The sequence below is a fragment of the Pelmatolapia mariae genome, linkage group LG7 (assembly GCF_036321145.2).
Source record: "Pelmatolapia mariae isolate MD_Pm_ZW linkage group LG7, Pm_UMD_F_2, whole genome shotgun sequence".
NCBI classification, from domain to species: Eukaryota; Metazoa; Chordata; class Actinopteri; order Cichliformes; family Cichlidae; genus Pelmatolapia; species Pelmatolapia mariae.
Window position 1 is genome coordinate 45,769,164 of NC_086233.1, and position 14,268 is coordinate 45,783,431.

Here is a 14,268-nt window from a genome sequence, read left to right on the forward strand (position 1 = left end):
TGGACGCCTACGTTCCCCAGGCACATTCTCCTTGGTGTGTCTAATTAGAAGCCACAGTGAAAACTTATGGATTAATGCAACAAGAGCAGGAGAACAGGGACAGGCAGAGTGCCAACAGTTTACATGTTGAGCACATCTTACCCATGTGGGAGATTAGACCTGCTCATTAAACACATGTGACCAGAGGCCATCCCTCAGGGCTTTACATGGGGACTTTTAATGGTTTGCAGTATAAAACATGTATTTTCTCTTGCATTTCTTGGTGTGTACAAGTGAATAACTACATGCCTGACATACTTGTACAACAAAAATAGGGGTTATATGAAACTTGAGTTCCCTTAAAAATGTGTTTTGTATTTATCTTTAGATGGCATTCTCAGTCACCCACCTTTGCTGGAGAGGGTGGCAGCGTTGCTGCTGAGGACAGTTAGGGCGTAGTGTGGGGGCAGAGAGGCCTTGCAGATGGCTGTTATAAAGGCATCACGAGGTGTCACCAGGCCAAGACGGCCACATAGCGAGGCCATGGTCAGCTCTGCTTTCAAGATGTTCTCAGTCGCTGTCTCATCAGTGCTGAACACGCAAGACGTGCGAAAAGGAAGAAAGAGGACAGAAAAGTGAAACATAACACACTGCAGATTGTATTCCTTATTGTCCAATTTAATATTTATATCCTAAGAAATGCTGCCAAGGCTATATCAGACCTTTATTCATTATTAGAACATGATAGGATATGTATAGATAAAGGCAAAATTATTAAACCCGGCAATGAAATTTGAATTTCTTTCAAAGTACTTTTATGACCAAGTGAAGACTTTTCAACATAGCATGTCTAAACAAATTAGTCTTCTTTACAAACCATCAATTATTTCTGTTTGCACACAATAATAAAAATGAGCAGAGTTTGTGTTATTAGCAGCTGAAAAGCTGACCTTTGCAATGATGTGTTTTAACTTTGTAATGCTCAAAACTTGTAAACTCAAGTTAAAACTAAGGGTTTTCTTCCAACTGACACACTGTTTGAGCTGTCACTTGAGAAAGCATCATGTCAAAAACAAGAAATCTCTTTAGACTCGAGAAAAAGAATTGCTAATGCTCACAAAGCAGGAGGTGGATATAGAAAGCTATCACAGCATCTCCAAGTTTCAAGAACTGTAGTGAGAAGTATCATTAAGAAATTCAAAGAGAGCCACAGAGCCTGACAGAGGCAGGAAGCTAAATATTTCAAAGGCTGGAAAGAAAACTAGTGACAAATGTGTCTAAAGTCACAACTGCTAGTGACTTAGTGAATCACTAGAATACTGCACAGCGATGGGCTGAGAGGTTGCAGACCAAGAAAAACACAGGAAGAACAGACACTGAAGTATGCTGAGGACAACCTGGACTGGAAGTGCATCCTTTGATCAGGTGAGATAAAACTAGAGCTCTTTGGCCACAGAGACGCTGCTTATGTTTGGAGAAAGAAGGGAGAAACCTACAACCACAAGAACTCGATCCCCACAGTGAAACACAGTGCTAGGAATATTATGCTGTGGGGACCAGCAAAAAATGATGTTGGCATCAGGGGGACTAATAATTCTGGGGTGCAACGATTTATCGAGTAATTCATATAATTTGATTATTGAAAATTCTCGGCACGAATGCTTCTATACTTTGTTTAATTCGTTTCGTTTAAACCCACATTTGCGACTTAAAACAGACCCTGCACTACAAACATATTTAGGAGCAGCGTATGAAAAAAAAGGTCTGACAACCCTAAGTCCAGGCAGCCTCCAGTTTTTCAGCAAAAACACTGATAACACAACAGAAGCAGTGATGGTGATGCTGGCAAAGTTTAATGTCAGAGCCAGAGTCTACAGCGTTACACGCTGTGAACAGTAAATAGGCAGAGCCATTACTGAGACGGTGAACTCAGAGTAAAAGAAAACATGTTTCTAGCATACAAAACAGCAGCACCAAAACATCTGATCACCATTAAAACCTTAACTGGAAAAAAGTGAGCGGGAGTCCTGCATCAAACCACCTGATCAACAAACTGAAGAAAAGCAAACTCTGTAGCTGCATCCACCGCTCTTTGTTTTACACCGTGAAAAATGTGCACAAGTTGCATTACAATATGCAGATGAAGAGCTAACTTAGTCTGACACCAGATACCAGACTGGTTAAATTATACAGCTCGATGAAAGCTGAGGGCAGCCGTCCTATTTAACATGGGAGCGATACCTGCAGCTAACAGAGAAGTGTCTAAAGGGGAACGTGACCGCATTAGAGACCATAATATGGTCACGCCATATTAATTTCAAGGCTTCTGTATCGTTTTCCATTTTTTAAGTGAAATCATCTAAAATATTGTTTTAATTAAATTGCATGACTATTTAAAAATATAAAAACACAAGCCGATAAAAAAAATAAATAGGCCATTAAACTCTAAGCCACTGACCTGAGGGTTGTTATGTTGGACACAGAGCTATTATTAATATTAATTAATAACTACAACATCATAATGTCTGTTTCAGCAGCACAAAAACTCACCTCCTAGTTCTATTGAACAAACACTTGGAACGGGAAATAAAATGTGTATTCATCTGTTAAGCATACATCGTGCATTTAAAGCAATCTTTAATGTGGTGCAATTTACAAATGACTTAAGCTTTAAAACGTTCCTGTCTGAATCACTGCTGTAAATATATAACATGTCTGCTGACTCCAGAATCCGTACCTGGCATCCAGCAGCAGAGACAGTGCAGCCAGGAGACCGCACCAGCAGGCGTTGACCATCTCCTCCCACACCAGGTGAGCCCCTGAGACAAACAAAACATTACGGGGTTTATTCCTAAATGGTATCACATCAGTCTGGACAGTCTCATGTTGGGGAAAACGAAAAGAAATTGATCATCTCTAATTTTTTTCCACTTCTTATTTGAAATTATAAAGAGGTTCGGTTATAATTGTGGCCACTAGAGTTTGTACAAGTGCTACCACCCAGAATCATGACAGGCTAGACCATTATACACACCCCTCCTGCTTCCCCATCTCCACATGTCTACTTTCATATATTTTCAACTGATTAATATCCTTCTTGTCAGGGTGGATCATGAGAATAAAACGCTCCAAAGAACATTTTTTCCTTCTGTACATTCTCACCAGGTTGCGGCTTCCACTCCTGATCAGGGTGAGCTTCTCTAAATTCAGCAGCTGCCTCCTCTTCCGCGCCCAGTTCTCTTTCAATCATGGTGGTGATGCCCCTCACCAGGTCGAGCAGAGCACTGAAGGCCACTGACATGGCGTAGCCCTCTGGGATGGATGGGGGCTCAACCTTGTCCAGCATCTCTAAGCTGGGAGAGAGAGGGAGAAAGCGAAATGAGGTGAAGTACATGAACTGAAGTTTCTGTCTGGAAATTTGACATATAAGTGCTGCGTCCTTTTCCAAGACCATTAACATGTTAGACAGCCATTTCTTTTCAGCAAATAACTTTTGATCTGCTGTATCATTAACGTCAGAAACAACATCTTGGGGGAAAAAATAAATAAAAAAATTACAAGCTTGTCTATATTTATGCCACTTTGCAACACAAAGCTAGTCGGTCCTGGAACTGTTTACTTTCTGCATCTGTGACTGGAATTACATCCTTATAAACACACGAAGGAAAATAAATAAGGGGAGATTATTCAGTATGTACAAAAGAAATTCTTACTAGGTGGCCTTGGCGCTTCCCTGGACACTAACAGTCATAAGGGGGATCCAGGTACCACGGTATTCAAATGCAGCCTGGGTAGTCAGGGTGCCGCTGATCCCTCCTGTGCCTGGACCGCCTTGTGTTGTGCCTTGAGCACCTGAACCTGACCCACCTACAACGAAAGCCGGAGAGGAATGAGGTAAGGGGGTATAAGTGCAGTAAATCTGAATTTCAGGCCCATTTGAACACATCTCCTTGACATCAATAGAAATTCTAAATAAGGACAACTCAGTCAACTTACCAGCTGGCGCGCCGACAGCAGCCACGTTTCCCGCATTGGGAACGATGAAGAGGGACTGGATGAAGGATCCCAGGGCATTGACAATGTCTCTGAACACTTTAGTGGAGTGCTGCTTCATGTCATAAGACTGGCAGAACGAACTGAAACAGAGAAGAGCAGAGTGAGATCACAGCAGTGTGGGGTTGTATTAGAAAAAAAAAAAGAAAAAAGGACACTTCAGACTTTGCCAAGTTTCATTAGGCCAAACTGCACTCAGACACAGTTAAACAACCTTAGTCACAAAAGGGTTTAATGAATGTAATTGTACAGAATCAGCTATATTTTTTAAACTAAAGTAGGAAAAAAAACGTAAGTTTCCAGACCCTGTAACTAAAAATCTGTGTTGTTTTTTAAAGCTGCTTACCGTAACAAATGAGGCTGCACACACAGTCTGTGGACTGATTCCACAGCCACTGCTCTGAGCCACTGAGGCTTCTCCCCATCCAGAAATTTCACCAACAGAGACAAGAAGATCTCACACTCAGTCACCTGCAAACCAAGCACACACATATCAGACTGAAAGTGATGCAAAACCTCTGAATACCTTCTGGCTTTGTGGAAGTGGAACGGCTTTTTGATCAATTTGAGCAAAAAGAAAAAAATAAATTCCATCTCAAAAATTGAATAAATGCCACTAAATAAAAACAGCTGGAATGCTGAGTTACTCGATTGTAGTTAAGCTCATTAAAGTGCTTGGAGGAGAACTAAGACAAAACTACTGCTTGGGTAAGCCAATGCTAATCTGACTGGATCAATTAAGTGCATCAGCTCTGTGCTTAAGAAAATCCCTTAGACATAAAAAAAAAACAACCATCAGGCAACTGTTTTGACCACCCAACCATTGTAACAGATCGGTTACTTACCAGTAAGCTGTAGAAGTGCTTGATGAGGACGGAGACCACACGCAGCAACCTCATGCAGATGGGGAAGTAAGGTTTCTCAACAGGAGCTGGTGAAGCAGCGCTGCTGCTGCCCTGCCGGAACTTGATGTTAGGGGAGAAGAGCTTGATGACGAGGGGACAAACTCTTTCTTTTAGCAGGAAACTGAACTCCTGATGCTGGGTAGGAAACAAAGGGAGACCAAAACATCCTGTGAATTAATTTGTTTTATTGTAGAATGTTTCATTAAGAATTTTATTTAAAGGACAAGATGGATCAGATGGATCTAAACCTTTTAAAATAAAAAAAAGTTGGAACCTAACAATGAGCAGACTTTTCTCTTTTTTCCACTTCTGGTCTGACACCTTTTTTTTGGTCTAGATGTTCACAAACTCGCTCTTTTTTCTCTCTTTACCTGCAGGAATACACCGGGGAAATCATTAAGAACAGACTCCAGCAGCTCAAGGCCAAACGTCCGTGTCATCTCTGTCATCCCCACCAGCCAGTAGGGGGCGTCAGCATTCACCAGCTGGCACAAGTCCTGCAGGAAGGTGAACAACAGCCTTCAAAACAATGCAGTGTTGTCCTACCCACATCACAGTGGCTGAAACAGGGCTTTGACTGAGCTCTACGTGAAGAACAATCATCATCACATGAAAGTGTAATGTGGGTGAAAGACTTCAAGACAACCGAATCCCTCTTTAAAAAAATTACTTCATTTCAGAGATGAAAAGAAATATTTCAGAATTAGTTTTACTGGACCTCAATTTGAGATTATAGGAAAGATCTCAAAATCAGCATCTAACCAACTCTGACAAGAGAGCAGAACGGCTTATAGAAGGCTACCGCCCCCTGGTGGACATACTTGAAACAGCATGTATGCATCCTTTGCACTGGGTCTCAAAGTGCTAACAGACCGGCGGTTGGTGTTTCCCTGGACAGGAGGGGGCTGCTCCACAATGCCTTGAGGTTAAATGCAAAATATATTACACAGTAAATTAGCTTGCAATTAAAAAGCATTTTATCTATGTTCTATTTAAATAGCTTAAGGTGTAAAGATGTACTTTTCAGTTTTTCACACCTCTCTGTAATATTAAGCATCTCAGAATTTTACTGTATCATCTTCCTACTTTCAGAACCAATGAACTCTAACCTTTAAAGCGCTCGTCCTCGGCCACCATCCTCTCAAACACCACGGTGACAACTTGTCTAACGGTGGCAGCTGCTGTGTTGTTGGTGATGTTGTCCTTGGTGAAGTGCAGACGAAAACACAGCACAATAGCCTAGGCACAGGGAGAAAAACAAACTACTGCTACTATACTGTTCATCCATATAATACATACAAACAGTGTGTGTGTCTATGCTTTTACCTTGGATAGCACTTCATCATGTACAACTGTGTTGGTGGTCAACAGGACGAGGACTGTCTGTAAAAGTTTCAGCTCTTCCAAACCATTTTCCATCAGCTGCCACAACATGTTGATGATGTTCCCTGCTGCGGCCTGTTTCACACACACACAAACACACACACAAAACTAAACCACTGATCTTTGTGAGAAATTCGTGCATACGTCTGCATCTGTGCACAAACGTACATAGCCACACTCGTAGCTGAATTTAGGAGGCATTATCAGAGTTCCTAGCTGATAACAGGCCTTTGGCTTGCCCAAGGTAACAGCCATAAATAATAGACATGCACAAAAACACACTCTTGTGGGAGCAGATGGTTGTGCCTGCTTGGGGTTACAACATCACCCAGTTCAATAACACCAGATCTCACTGTCAGTTTCTGCTGATAGTAAGTGACACCGCACGTCCTTTCTTGGGGTCAAGCTATCCAAAATAAATCTACATGCATCCCCCTAACAGCCGCTTTTATGTGTAACTGGCTCAATTCACAAGATAACAAACAAACTCAATTTTCAAATATGAACGCGTCTTATGCTCTGCCACAGCCCTGCCTGAAGGCACTGCTTTAGAGTCGTCTACTCTCCTCAATGCAATATCTCAGCAATGCCTCAAGGAACTTCTGCAAATTTGGCACAAATGTCCAGGTGGATTCAAGAATGAAATGATGTGAATTTATTGCTGAGATCACCGTGAATAGACAAGACATGCTTTTGGCCATAGCTCCAGGCCTCTGGAACAGGAGGGGAGATAGATGGGAACTAAATCTCAGCTGGTTTGGAGAGGCCTGTACTTCTTCACCATCCTGTCTTTCTCCTATGTCCCGCCTACTTGGTGTGGTTCACCTGTCCTCTGCTCCTGCCTGCTTTTGTTAGAGACCACCTTTTTAGGGGAGCTACTCCTGCACTGTTTTGTTGTTTTGGGCACGGAGGTCAAGAAGTTTAGGATTTCTTTTTATGAAACAAAACAGCACAGGTTAGAAGCTGCTTTCTGTTTTACTGGATTGACCTGCATCAACCCGCTCTCCACGCTGTGCTGTTTTTGTGTGCAAACTTTTTTGTATTGTAAAATAAAATACTAAACGCTTAAACTCTCAGTCTGTTTAACTAACATTACTACCCATCTACTACTGGTGAGTGGGGGAAATAATAACAAAGAATCTGAATTATTAAAAATGTATGATTCTTTTTAACTCACTGTTAAAATTCGCAGCTATTGTCAAGGATACAGCTTTAAGAAACAGCTATTTTTCCTCTAGTCAGCAACAAGGGTTTAAATTTAATTAACTTTCTTCTTGGATGTCCTGGGATTCAGAACATTTCAGTGTTTGAGGTAAACTATTGCTTGGAAAGAGAGAGACAGAGCGTGAGAGCGAGATCTGTGTGACAAAAATAGTTGATCAGAATTAGCGCTAAGTAACCCGGCGTGACCAGTTCTGACAAAGAATTTTCTCAGGGAATGCCGAGCGCATCTTTTCTCCCACCAAAGAAAAAAAAAAGAAAACAAACAAAAACAAACAGAGCTTTGAAATCTATTTTAGTGTAATCCAACAAATGATGATTAAAATGAAGAAAGCCTGCTTTGCAGTGTGCTAACACCTCTGGGGTAACATCTTGGAAACCGCTCCCATCTCAGGTCTGCCAAAAGCTGCGTTATTTAAAAGGTCGAAAACCCCTACACCCATTTCACAGGCTACCATTAAACGACGCTTTCAATTTGGAAGTTATTGTAGCCTCCCCTTTCCTGAGATCGGTACCTTATTCCACTCGGTTTTTCTGAGTTGTTTAACTGCCACTGCGCATAAAGATGATGTTAAACTGTTCAAGTAATAGATTTTCTAGGCCAACGGGTTTCAGTGGTAAAGGTGGTCTGCGCCTTTCAGATGTAACCACCAGTGACAGGAACGAGGTCAAATTAAATTTACACTGCTTGATTGGGTATTGATGTGTTGCAGTGCTTGCAGTATTGACCCAATTGGATATCAATCAAACCTTAATTTGTCCATGCATACACACTGAAGGTGAGCATGAAACATTGAGGTTTAAAACAGTCTTCACTTACTTCCGGGTAATCATTCAAAAATCAACAGAAGGATCAATTACCCGAAAGATCCAAATAATGCTAAAAAAGAAAAAACAGCATCTACTTTCCGTTGTTTTTAATGAGTCGTTCGATCACAAACTCGAAAGATGTGTTTTTCATGGCTGTGTTCTCTATAAAAGAGTTTTCTTCACTTGGGAACAACCTTCCAACAAGGACGCACGCACCGACTCGGTACTCTTTGAGATAACAATCACATTGTACCATTTGTGAAGCTCAATGTCACACAGCGAATCAGCAAAGGCCTCTTACTGAGTGCACCTGCCAAAAGCAACTCACCAATGAGTGCATTAGTCTAACAGCCTGATGATTATTATTGCATTTATTGTGATGTGTGTAAATTAACATGTATCAATCAAACTGTCCTCAATTCGGCACTGCTTGTTACCACACTGTGGTTTTATTTGGCCTTCTACACACTAAATTCCCTTCTTGTGTACACATCTGCAGATCATACATATGCACATATAAATATCCTATTTTCAAATAAAAGGCTAGCTTATAGCCCTCACCTCAGATACGACCTCATGGGACATGAGTCTCTGGATGGCAGCCAAACACAGCTGTGTGATCTTTGGCTCTTTGGTGCCACAGCCCATCAGGAAAGGCTGCACAACCTCTGAGCTGTTCTCCTTTAGGGCTGCAGGAAAAAGGAACACAAATAAAGTTTAAAAAAAATCCTGTAAGAGATTTTTTTTTTTAAGATGTCATCATGCAATTTACTTCTAATAAAATGCCTTAAAGTAAAAAAAATATATATGTGTTTGCTTTTGTTTTGCTTCTGATTTCATGAAGTCTGGTACTGCAGAACGAAAACTTTGGAGAGTAAATGAAAAGAATACATTGAAGTATCAATTTACAATAACAATTATTCTCAAGTGTGAATCATGCAGCACTACTCTAGCTCAACAATAAAAAAAAAAATAGGTACCCATTTTGCACTGAGGTTTTTATCATCTCATTTTAAACAGCACTTAAAAGTGAAAAGTGCATTATTTCCTTTTCCAGTAAACTGAATTTAGGTTCACCAGTTATTTACACCTGCACAACAGGTTTCCCAGTTAATCACCACAAAGTTGATGCGTTAAGTAGACTTAAAGTTGAAACAGTGAACAGTGAGCTGCTGTACAGTTCACAGCTACAGAGGGGCAGCAGGTTGTGGACAGTCATCAGTGGAACTCAGGAAATGTCAACTATGTGTCAACTCTGCAAATGCTACCAAAAAGCTGGACTTGTTTACAGAGACGGCGCTAGAACCAATTTTCTATACGAGTGCTGAGAGACCAGCCCCATTTGAAAATACTTCAATAATTCAGAGCAACAAGCTAGAAAGAGCCAGAAAAAGACTGCAAACAAAGCTCAGAGAGGAGGGTTAATAAAAGACTCATTTATCTTATAACCTAATACAACACAATGACTTTTTTTGTTTGGTTTTTTTGGGGTGGAGTCAAAGGCCGTTTGTACATGACTTGCCTTTGGCTGAATGCATGCATTATGAAAGGAAAATATATGAAAGCCCAGTATTTCAGTCTGCCACTTGTATGCAGGATGCAGTTGTGTGTGAACAGAAAATCATGAATATTGCCGTCTCCCTGTACATTTGAATATGAGCTTGTTGCAGTTTAAAGCACTAGCTCTGCACACATAGCCAATTGAAGAACAACTAAGTACTTCTATTATCACTCACCTGCTAATATGTCTGTGTTCCTGGCTGCTATCGTCTTAATCTTCACTATACCAGACTCTGCAGCCTAGAGAGGAAAGAGGACAGACATTTAGGTAACCGTTTGATGTGACATCAAATTGAAAGGTGCTGACAGTGCAGCATACATGCACCGCTGGTGGTAGACATGGCTACTTGTAATGGTGGGTGTAGCGGAAAATAGGAAGGCCCAGTTGTAGAAAAACATCTTCATCTTATGAGAAACACCCAGTGAGGTATTCCTCTAAGCTTGAGATGTTCAGAACAGCTGTAAGGAGGACTGTCAAGAATGGGGAAGGGTAAAAGGAGGAGGATGGCATGTGGGGACGGAGAGGCCGCCCTTATCTTTCTTCAACAACTGCATGCCAGGGCAAGCCTCTCAAGATGTTTCCTTTCTCATCTTTGTTTCCCATCAATGCTCCACTCACCATTCCTACATGGTTTCAATTTTATCTGTAATTTCACTTCTTGCCCCAGTTGTTCCACATACAAAAACACCTGTTTAGACATGTTTTAAAAAACTGTTTAAAACTTATTATGAACAGTTCTTCTAAACCAAAGTCCGTCTGCTGGGCCAGTACTGCCATCTGTCTTGCTCTTTTTTTTTTCCTTTCTTTTTTTTTTTTAAATACCATTTAGTATTTGCCATTGTAGGTATTCTGCTGAAAAACAGGCTTTCATTACTGCAGTTTTTTAATTAATTCTCCTCACGAAAACAACATAATGCTTTAACCTTTGTGGCTACAGAAGTACACACACTGCCTTTTTAAAAGGCTGGTATAATTTTGATAGATGGCTAAAGAAAGACATTTTTAAAAAAGCCACACCTCTTTGGATTAGGCACCACTGACGGGATAAATACTGTAACAACATGATTACAATACACCAACATGTCACAAAAGTTGAGCCACTTCGGAGGATCGCAATTCATAAATTACTAAACGGCTGGTAGCAACCCCTGGTTAATGGCTAAGCTTTTTCAGAAAATCTTTTACCATACAGCTCCCTAAAAGTTAATCTCTAAAAAAAAAAAAAAAAAAAAAAAAAAAAAAAAATGCTGCTCTCCCTCTTCTCCTTTTGTTCCAGAAACCGAGCCATAACGGCTTGCAGGAAAATGAGGGGAGCGCAGAGCTTTTTTTAGTCTGAAATAATTGCAACCTTCCTGTTGCTACTTTTGATATTTCCATCAGCACAGACGAGTGAAAAATCCAGCGTCAGAACAGCAAATTCTTTGCATAAGCTGTGACAGAAAGAGTTTCAGACTGCAACAATTAGTTACGACACAATTATACAGCATATCAAACATGAGCACTTGCTGTTAACTGCAGGCCAGGATGGGTTGTGCCATCTTCATAACTGTGAACCCCTTATAACTATACAATATACACTGTTTAACTGCTCGTTAACATAAATATGTAATCAACCAATCACATGGCTGCAACATGATGCATTTAAGCATGTAGACATGATCAAGACCTGCTGAAGTTCAAAGTGAGTATCGGAATGGAAAAGAAATGTGATTTAAGTGACTGTGAACATAGATGTTGGCGCGAGACAGGCAGGTTTGAGGATTTGCAAAAAACTGATGATCTACAGGCATTTTCTGCACAACCATCTCTAGAGTTTACAGAGAATAGCGTCAGTTCTTTGGGTGAAAACGCCTCAGTGATGTCAGAGGTCAGAGGAGCATGGCTACACTGCTTTGAGCTGACTGGAAGATAACCACTTGTTACAACCAAGGTGTTTTTCAGGAGAGCATCTCTAAATGCAAACACATTGAACCTTAAAGCAGATGGGCTTCAGCAGCAGAAGACCGCACCAGGTTCCACCAGGTTTAATACACTGCAACCTATTGAGTATTCATGCTGAACGTTTCCATCCCTTTATGGCCTCAGTTGAACCATTTTCTGATGACTCCTTCCAACAGGATAACGCACCATGTCACAAATCTCAAATTATCTCAAACTGGTTTCCTGACAGCAAGTTCAGCGCATCTAAATGACCTCCAGTCACCAGATCTCAATCCAATAGGGCACCTTTGAGATGTGGTGGAACGGGACATTGGTATAATGGAAATCCAGCTGAACAATTTGCAGCAACTGTGTGATGCTGTCATGTCAATATGGACCAAAAAATCTCTGATGAATGTTTCCAGCACCTTGTTGAATTTGCATCATGAAGATTAAAGCAGTTCTGAAGCGAAACGTGGGTCCAACCTGTTACTAGCAAGATGTAATAAATGAAGTTGCCAGTGAGTATATTTGCAACCTGTGCAACAACAACTATCTATTCAACTCAAAAGAGTACACTAGAAATATTGCAGCATGCAGACAAAGTCATGGGAAATATGTGCGCACTTTGTTAAGTCAAAGTTTTTGACGTTGTGATGAGAGAATGGATTGTACTTTTTAAAAGGCCTGCCTTTGCCGAAGTAGCCATATCTGTTAATAACCACGGTGACTACTCTATAAAAATTGAAAGGAGAACTAAAGGCATATATGAACTGACAATCTGTGTGTCAGTTGAACAGAGACAAGCAAGTTCTCTAATTAGAAACAGATTGTGTTTCCTTTATTCAGCCTCCAACTGAACCCTCCCATATGAAAAAAATGCCAGTGAGTTTCCACAAAACCATTAAAACTTTTCACAATAAAAATATTTTCACATTAGCCTACTAATTGTTGGAGTCTGTGGTTGACAGGAAGTTGCAACATTTCTCCCCAGCAGACAAACTCATCTTTCTCTCTGCTTCCTCATAGAAAGTGCTGTTTAAGCTTTCTAGTGTAAAAAGTATCCCCTCCACTTGTCTCTGGAAAACTGTCAGCATTAAAAAGCCCCCACACTGTTGAGGATAATACCACTGGCCTGATGATGCCATTGCAACAGAGAGAGGCACCAGAAACTGTCTATGTTAATACATGAGTTCTTCTATTGGTGTATCTGAAAGTCTATTCAGAGGTAACTGCAGTGTTACTCTAGTGAAATTTACCAGTTAAAAACCTTGCCCTCTTATCTAAGTCATAAAGTCAACTATTCTGGTATCACTGAACAGATACATTATCAGTCACATTAAGCAGCACGCTGCAGAGAATCCCTGGCTGAGAATTCATTCTTTGAGTTTGTATCCACCTTCAAAGACACTTGGTATGTGTTCACTTTAACAGCTTTCAAAGCAGATTATTTAGGCCATCACTAAACAAAATTCTGAATGTGCTCAACACAAGGAAAAAGTCAAAAGGTTACTGCTTTTCAGAATAGACATCATTTATCTGCTAATCTGATACCAACCACCAGTATTTTATTATTTGACCATTATCAGTATCATGTGCAAAACACTGTGTAAACATGACCACATGTGGGATTCGAGGACATTACATAAAGAATGAGATGCTAAGTTTGAAATCTCAGGACTTGACTGGGAGTACACAAACAGAAAAACTAAAAAAGTCATTTAGTACTTCTTACTCTTGAGTTTCTTGAGGAGTGGCCGAAGTCAAACTGACCCTGATCTACAAACCAGCTCGTGTCGTCTAAAAACAACATTAGCGAAACTCACAGATTTACTTCCTTAAACATGTTGTACTGTGAGACTCTAAACTGAGTAACTTTCTGGAAGTCGCTTGCTGAAAGGCCTTTTTCAATGTAACAGTGAGAGTTGTGTCTGTATAGTATATAAAGCAGGGCGATATGTCCATCTGCACTTTATTGTTGTCTATGTCTACGCATGGGACAGTGTGAAACGTAATTTCAATTCCTTTGTATGGCAAGTACATCTGAAGAAATTGACAAATAAAACTGACTTTGACTTTGACTTTGAAAAATATTTATCACGATATACATTTGAATATTTTCGAGGCTGGCTGGAAATAATTAGTTGACACTCTTGTAGGATTGCTCACTTACAAAATAATGAACATTCTCTAATTTTTAATAGTAATTTTATTTTAATAGAGAGAGAGAGGGAGAAAATATCAACCAAAAACCTACAAAACCTACAAAAGTTGGCAAGCACAGTGGGAAGACATTTCTAGTAGTTGGTCACCAGGTTTGAAACATCTCAGGAGGGAATTTAGCCCACTCCTCTTTACAGAAACTCTAAATCCTTTAGGTTTCTTGGCTGTCGCTTGGTGACTGAAGCTTCAGCTCACTCCACAGATTTTCCATAG

At 40.4% G+C, this 14,268-nt stretch overlaps 1 protein-coding gene across 2 annotated transcripts in view; it reads right to left on the reverse strand.

The window, feature by feature from the left end:
• Positions 1-14,268, reverse strand: part of mon2 (MON2 homolog, regulator of endosome-to-Golgi trafficking) — a 34,910-nt gene that overhangs the window by 16,908 nt on the left and 3,734 nt on the right. For both annotated transcript variants that reach the window (XM_063479266.2, XM_063479265.2), the window contains exons 2-14: positions 10,088-10,151; positions 8,913-9,040; positions 6,264-6,395; positions 6,047-6,176; positions 5,759-5,856; positions 5,309-5,434; positions 4,878-5,072; positions 4,379-4,503; positions 3,976-4,115; positions 3,693-3,846; positions 3,142-3,332; positions 2,717-2,798; positions 389-570 (exon numbers count right to left, since the gene is read on the reverse strand). In XM_063479266.2, the coding sequence (XP_063335336.1) occupies positions 389-570; positions 2,717-2,798; positions 3,142-3,332; positions 3,693-3,846; positions 3,976-4,115; positions 4,379-4,503; positions 4,878-5,072; positions 5,309-5,434; positions 5,759-5,856; positions 6,047-6,176; positions 6,264-6,395; positions 8,913-9,040; positions 10,088-10,151 (1,747 nt within the window). The remainder of the gene's footprint in view (positions 1-388; positions 571-2,716; positions 2,799-3,141; positions 3,333-3,692; positions 3,847-3,975; positions 4,116-4,378; positions 4,504-4,877; positions 5,073-5,308; positions 5,435-5,758; positions 5,857-6,046; positions 6,177-6,263; positions 6,396-8,912; positions 9,041-10,087; positions 10,152-14,268) is intronic.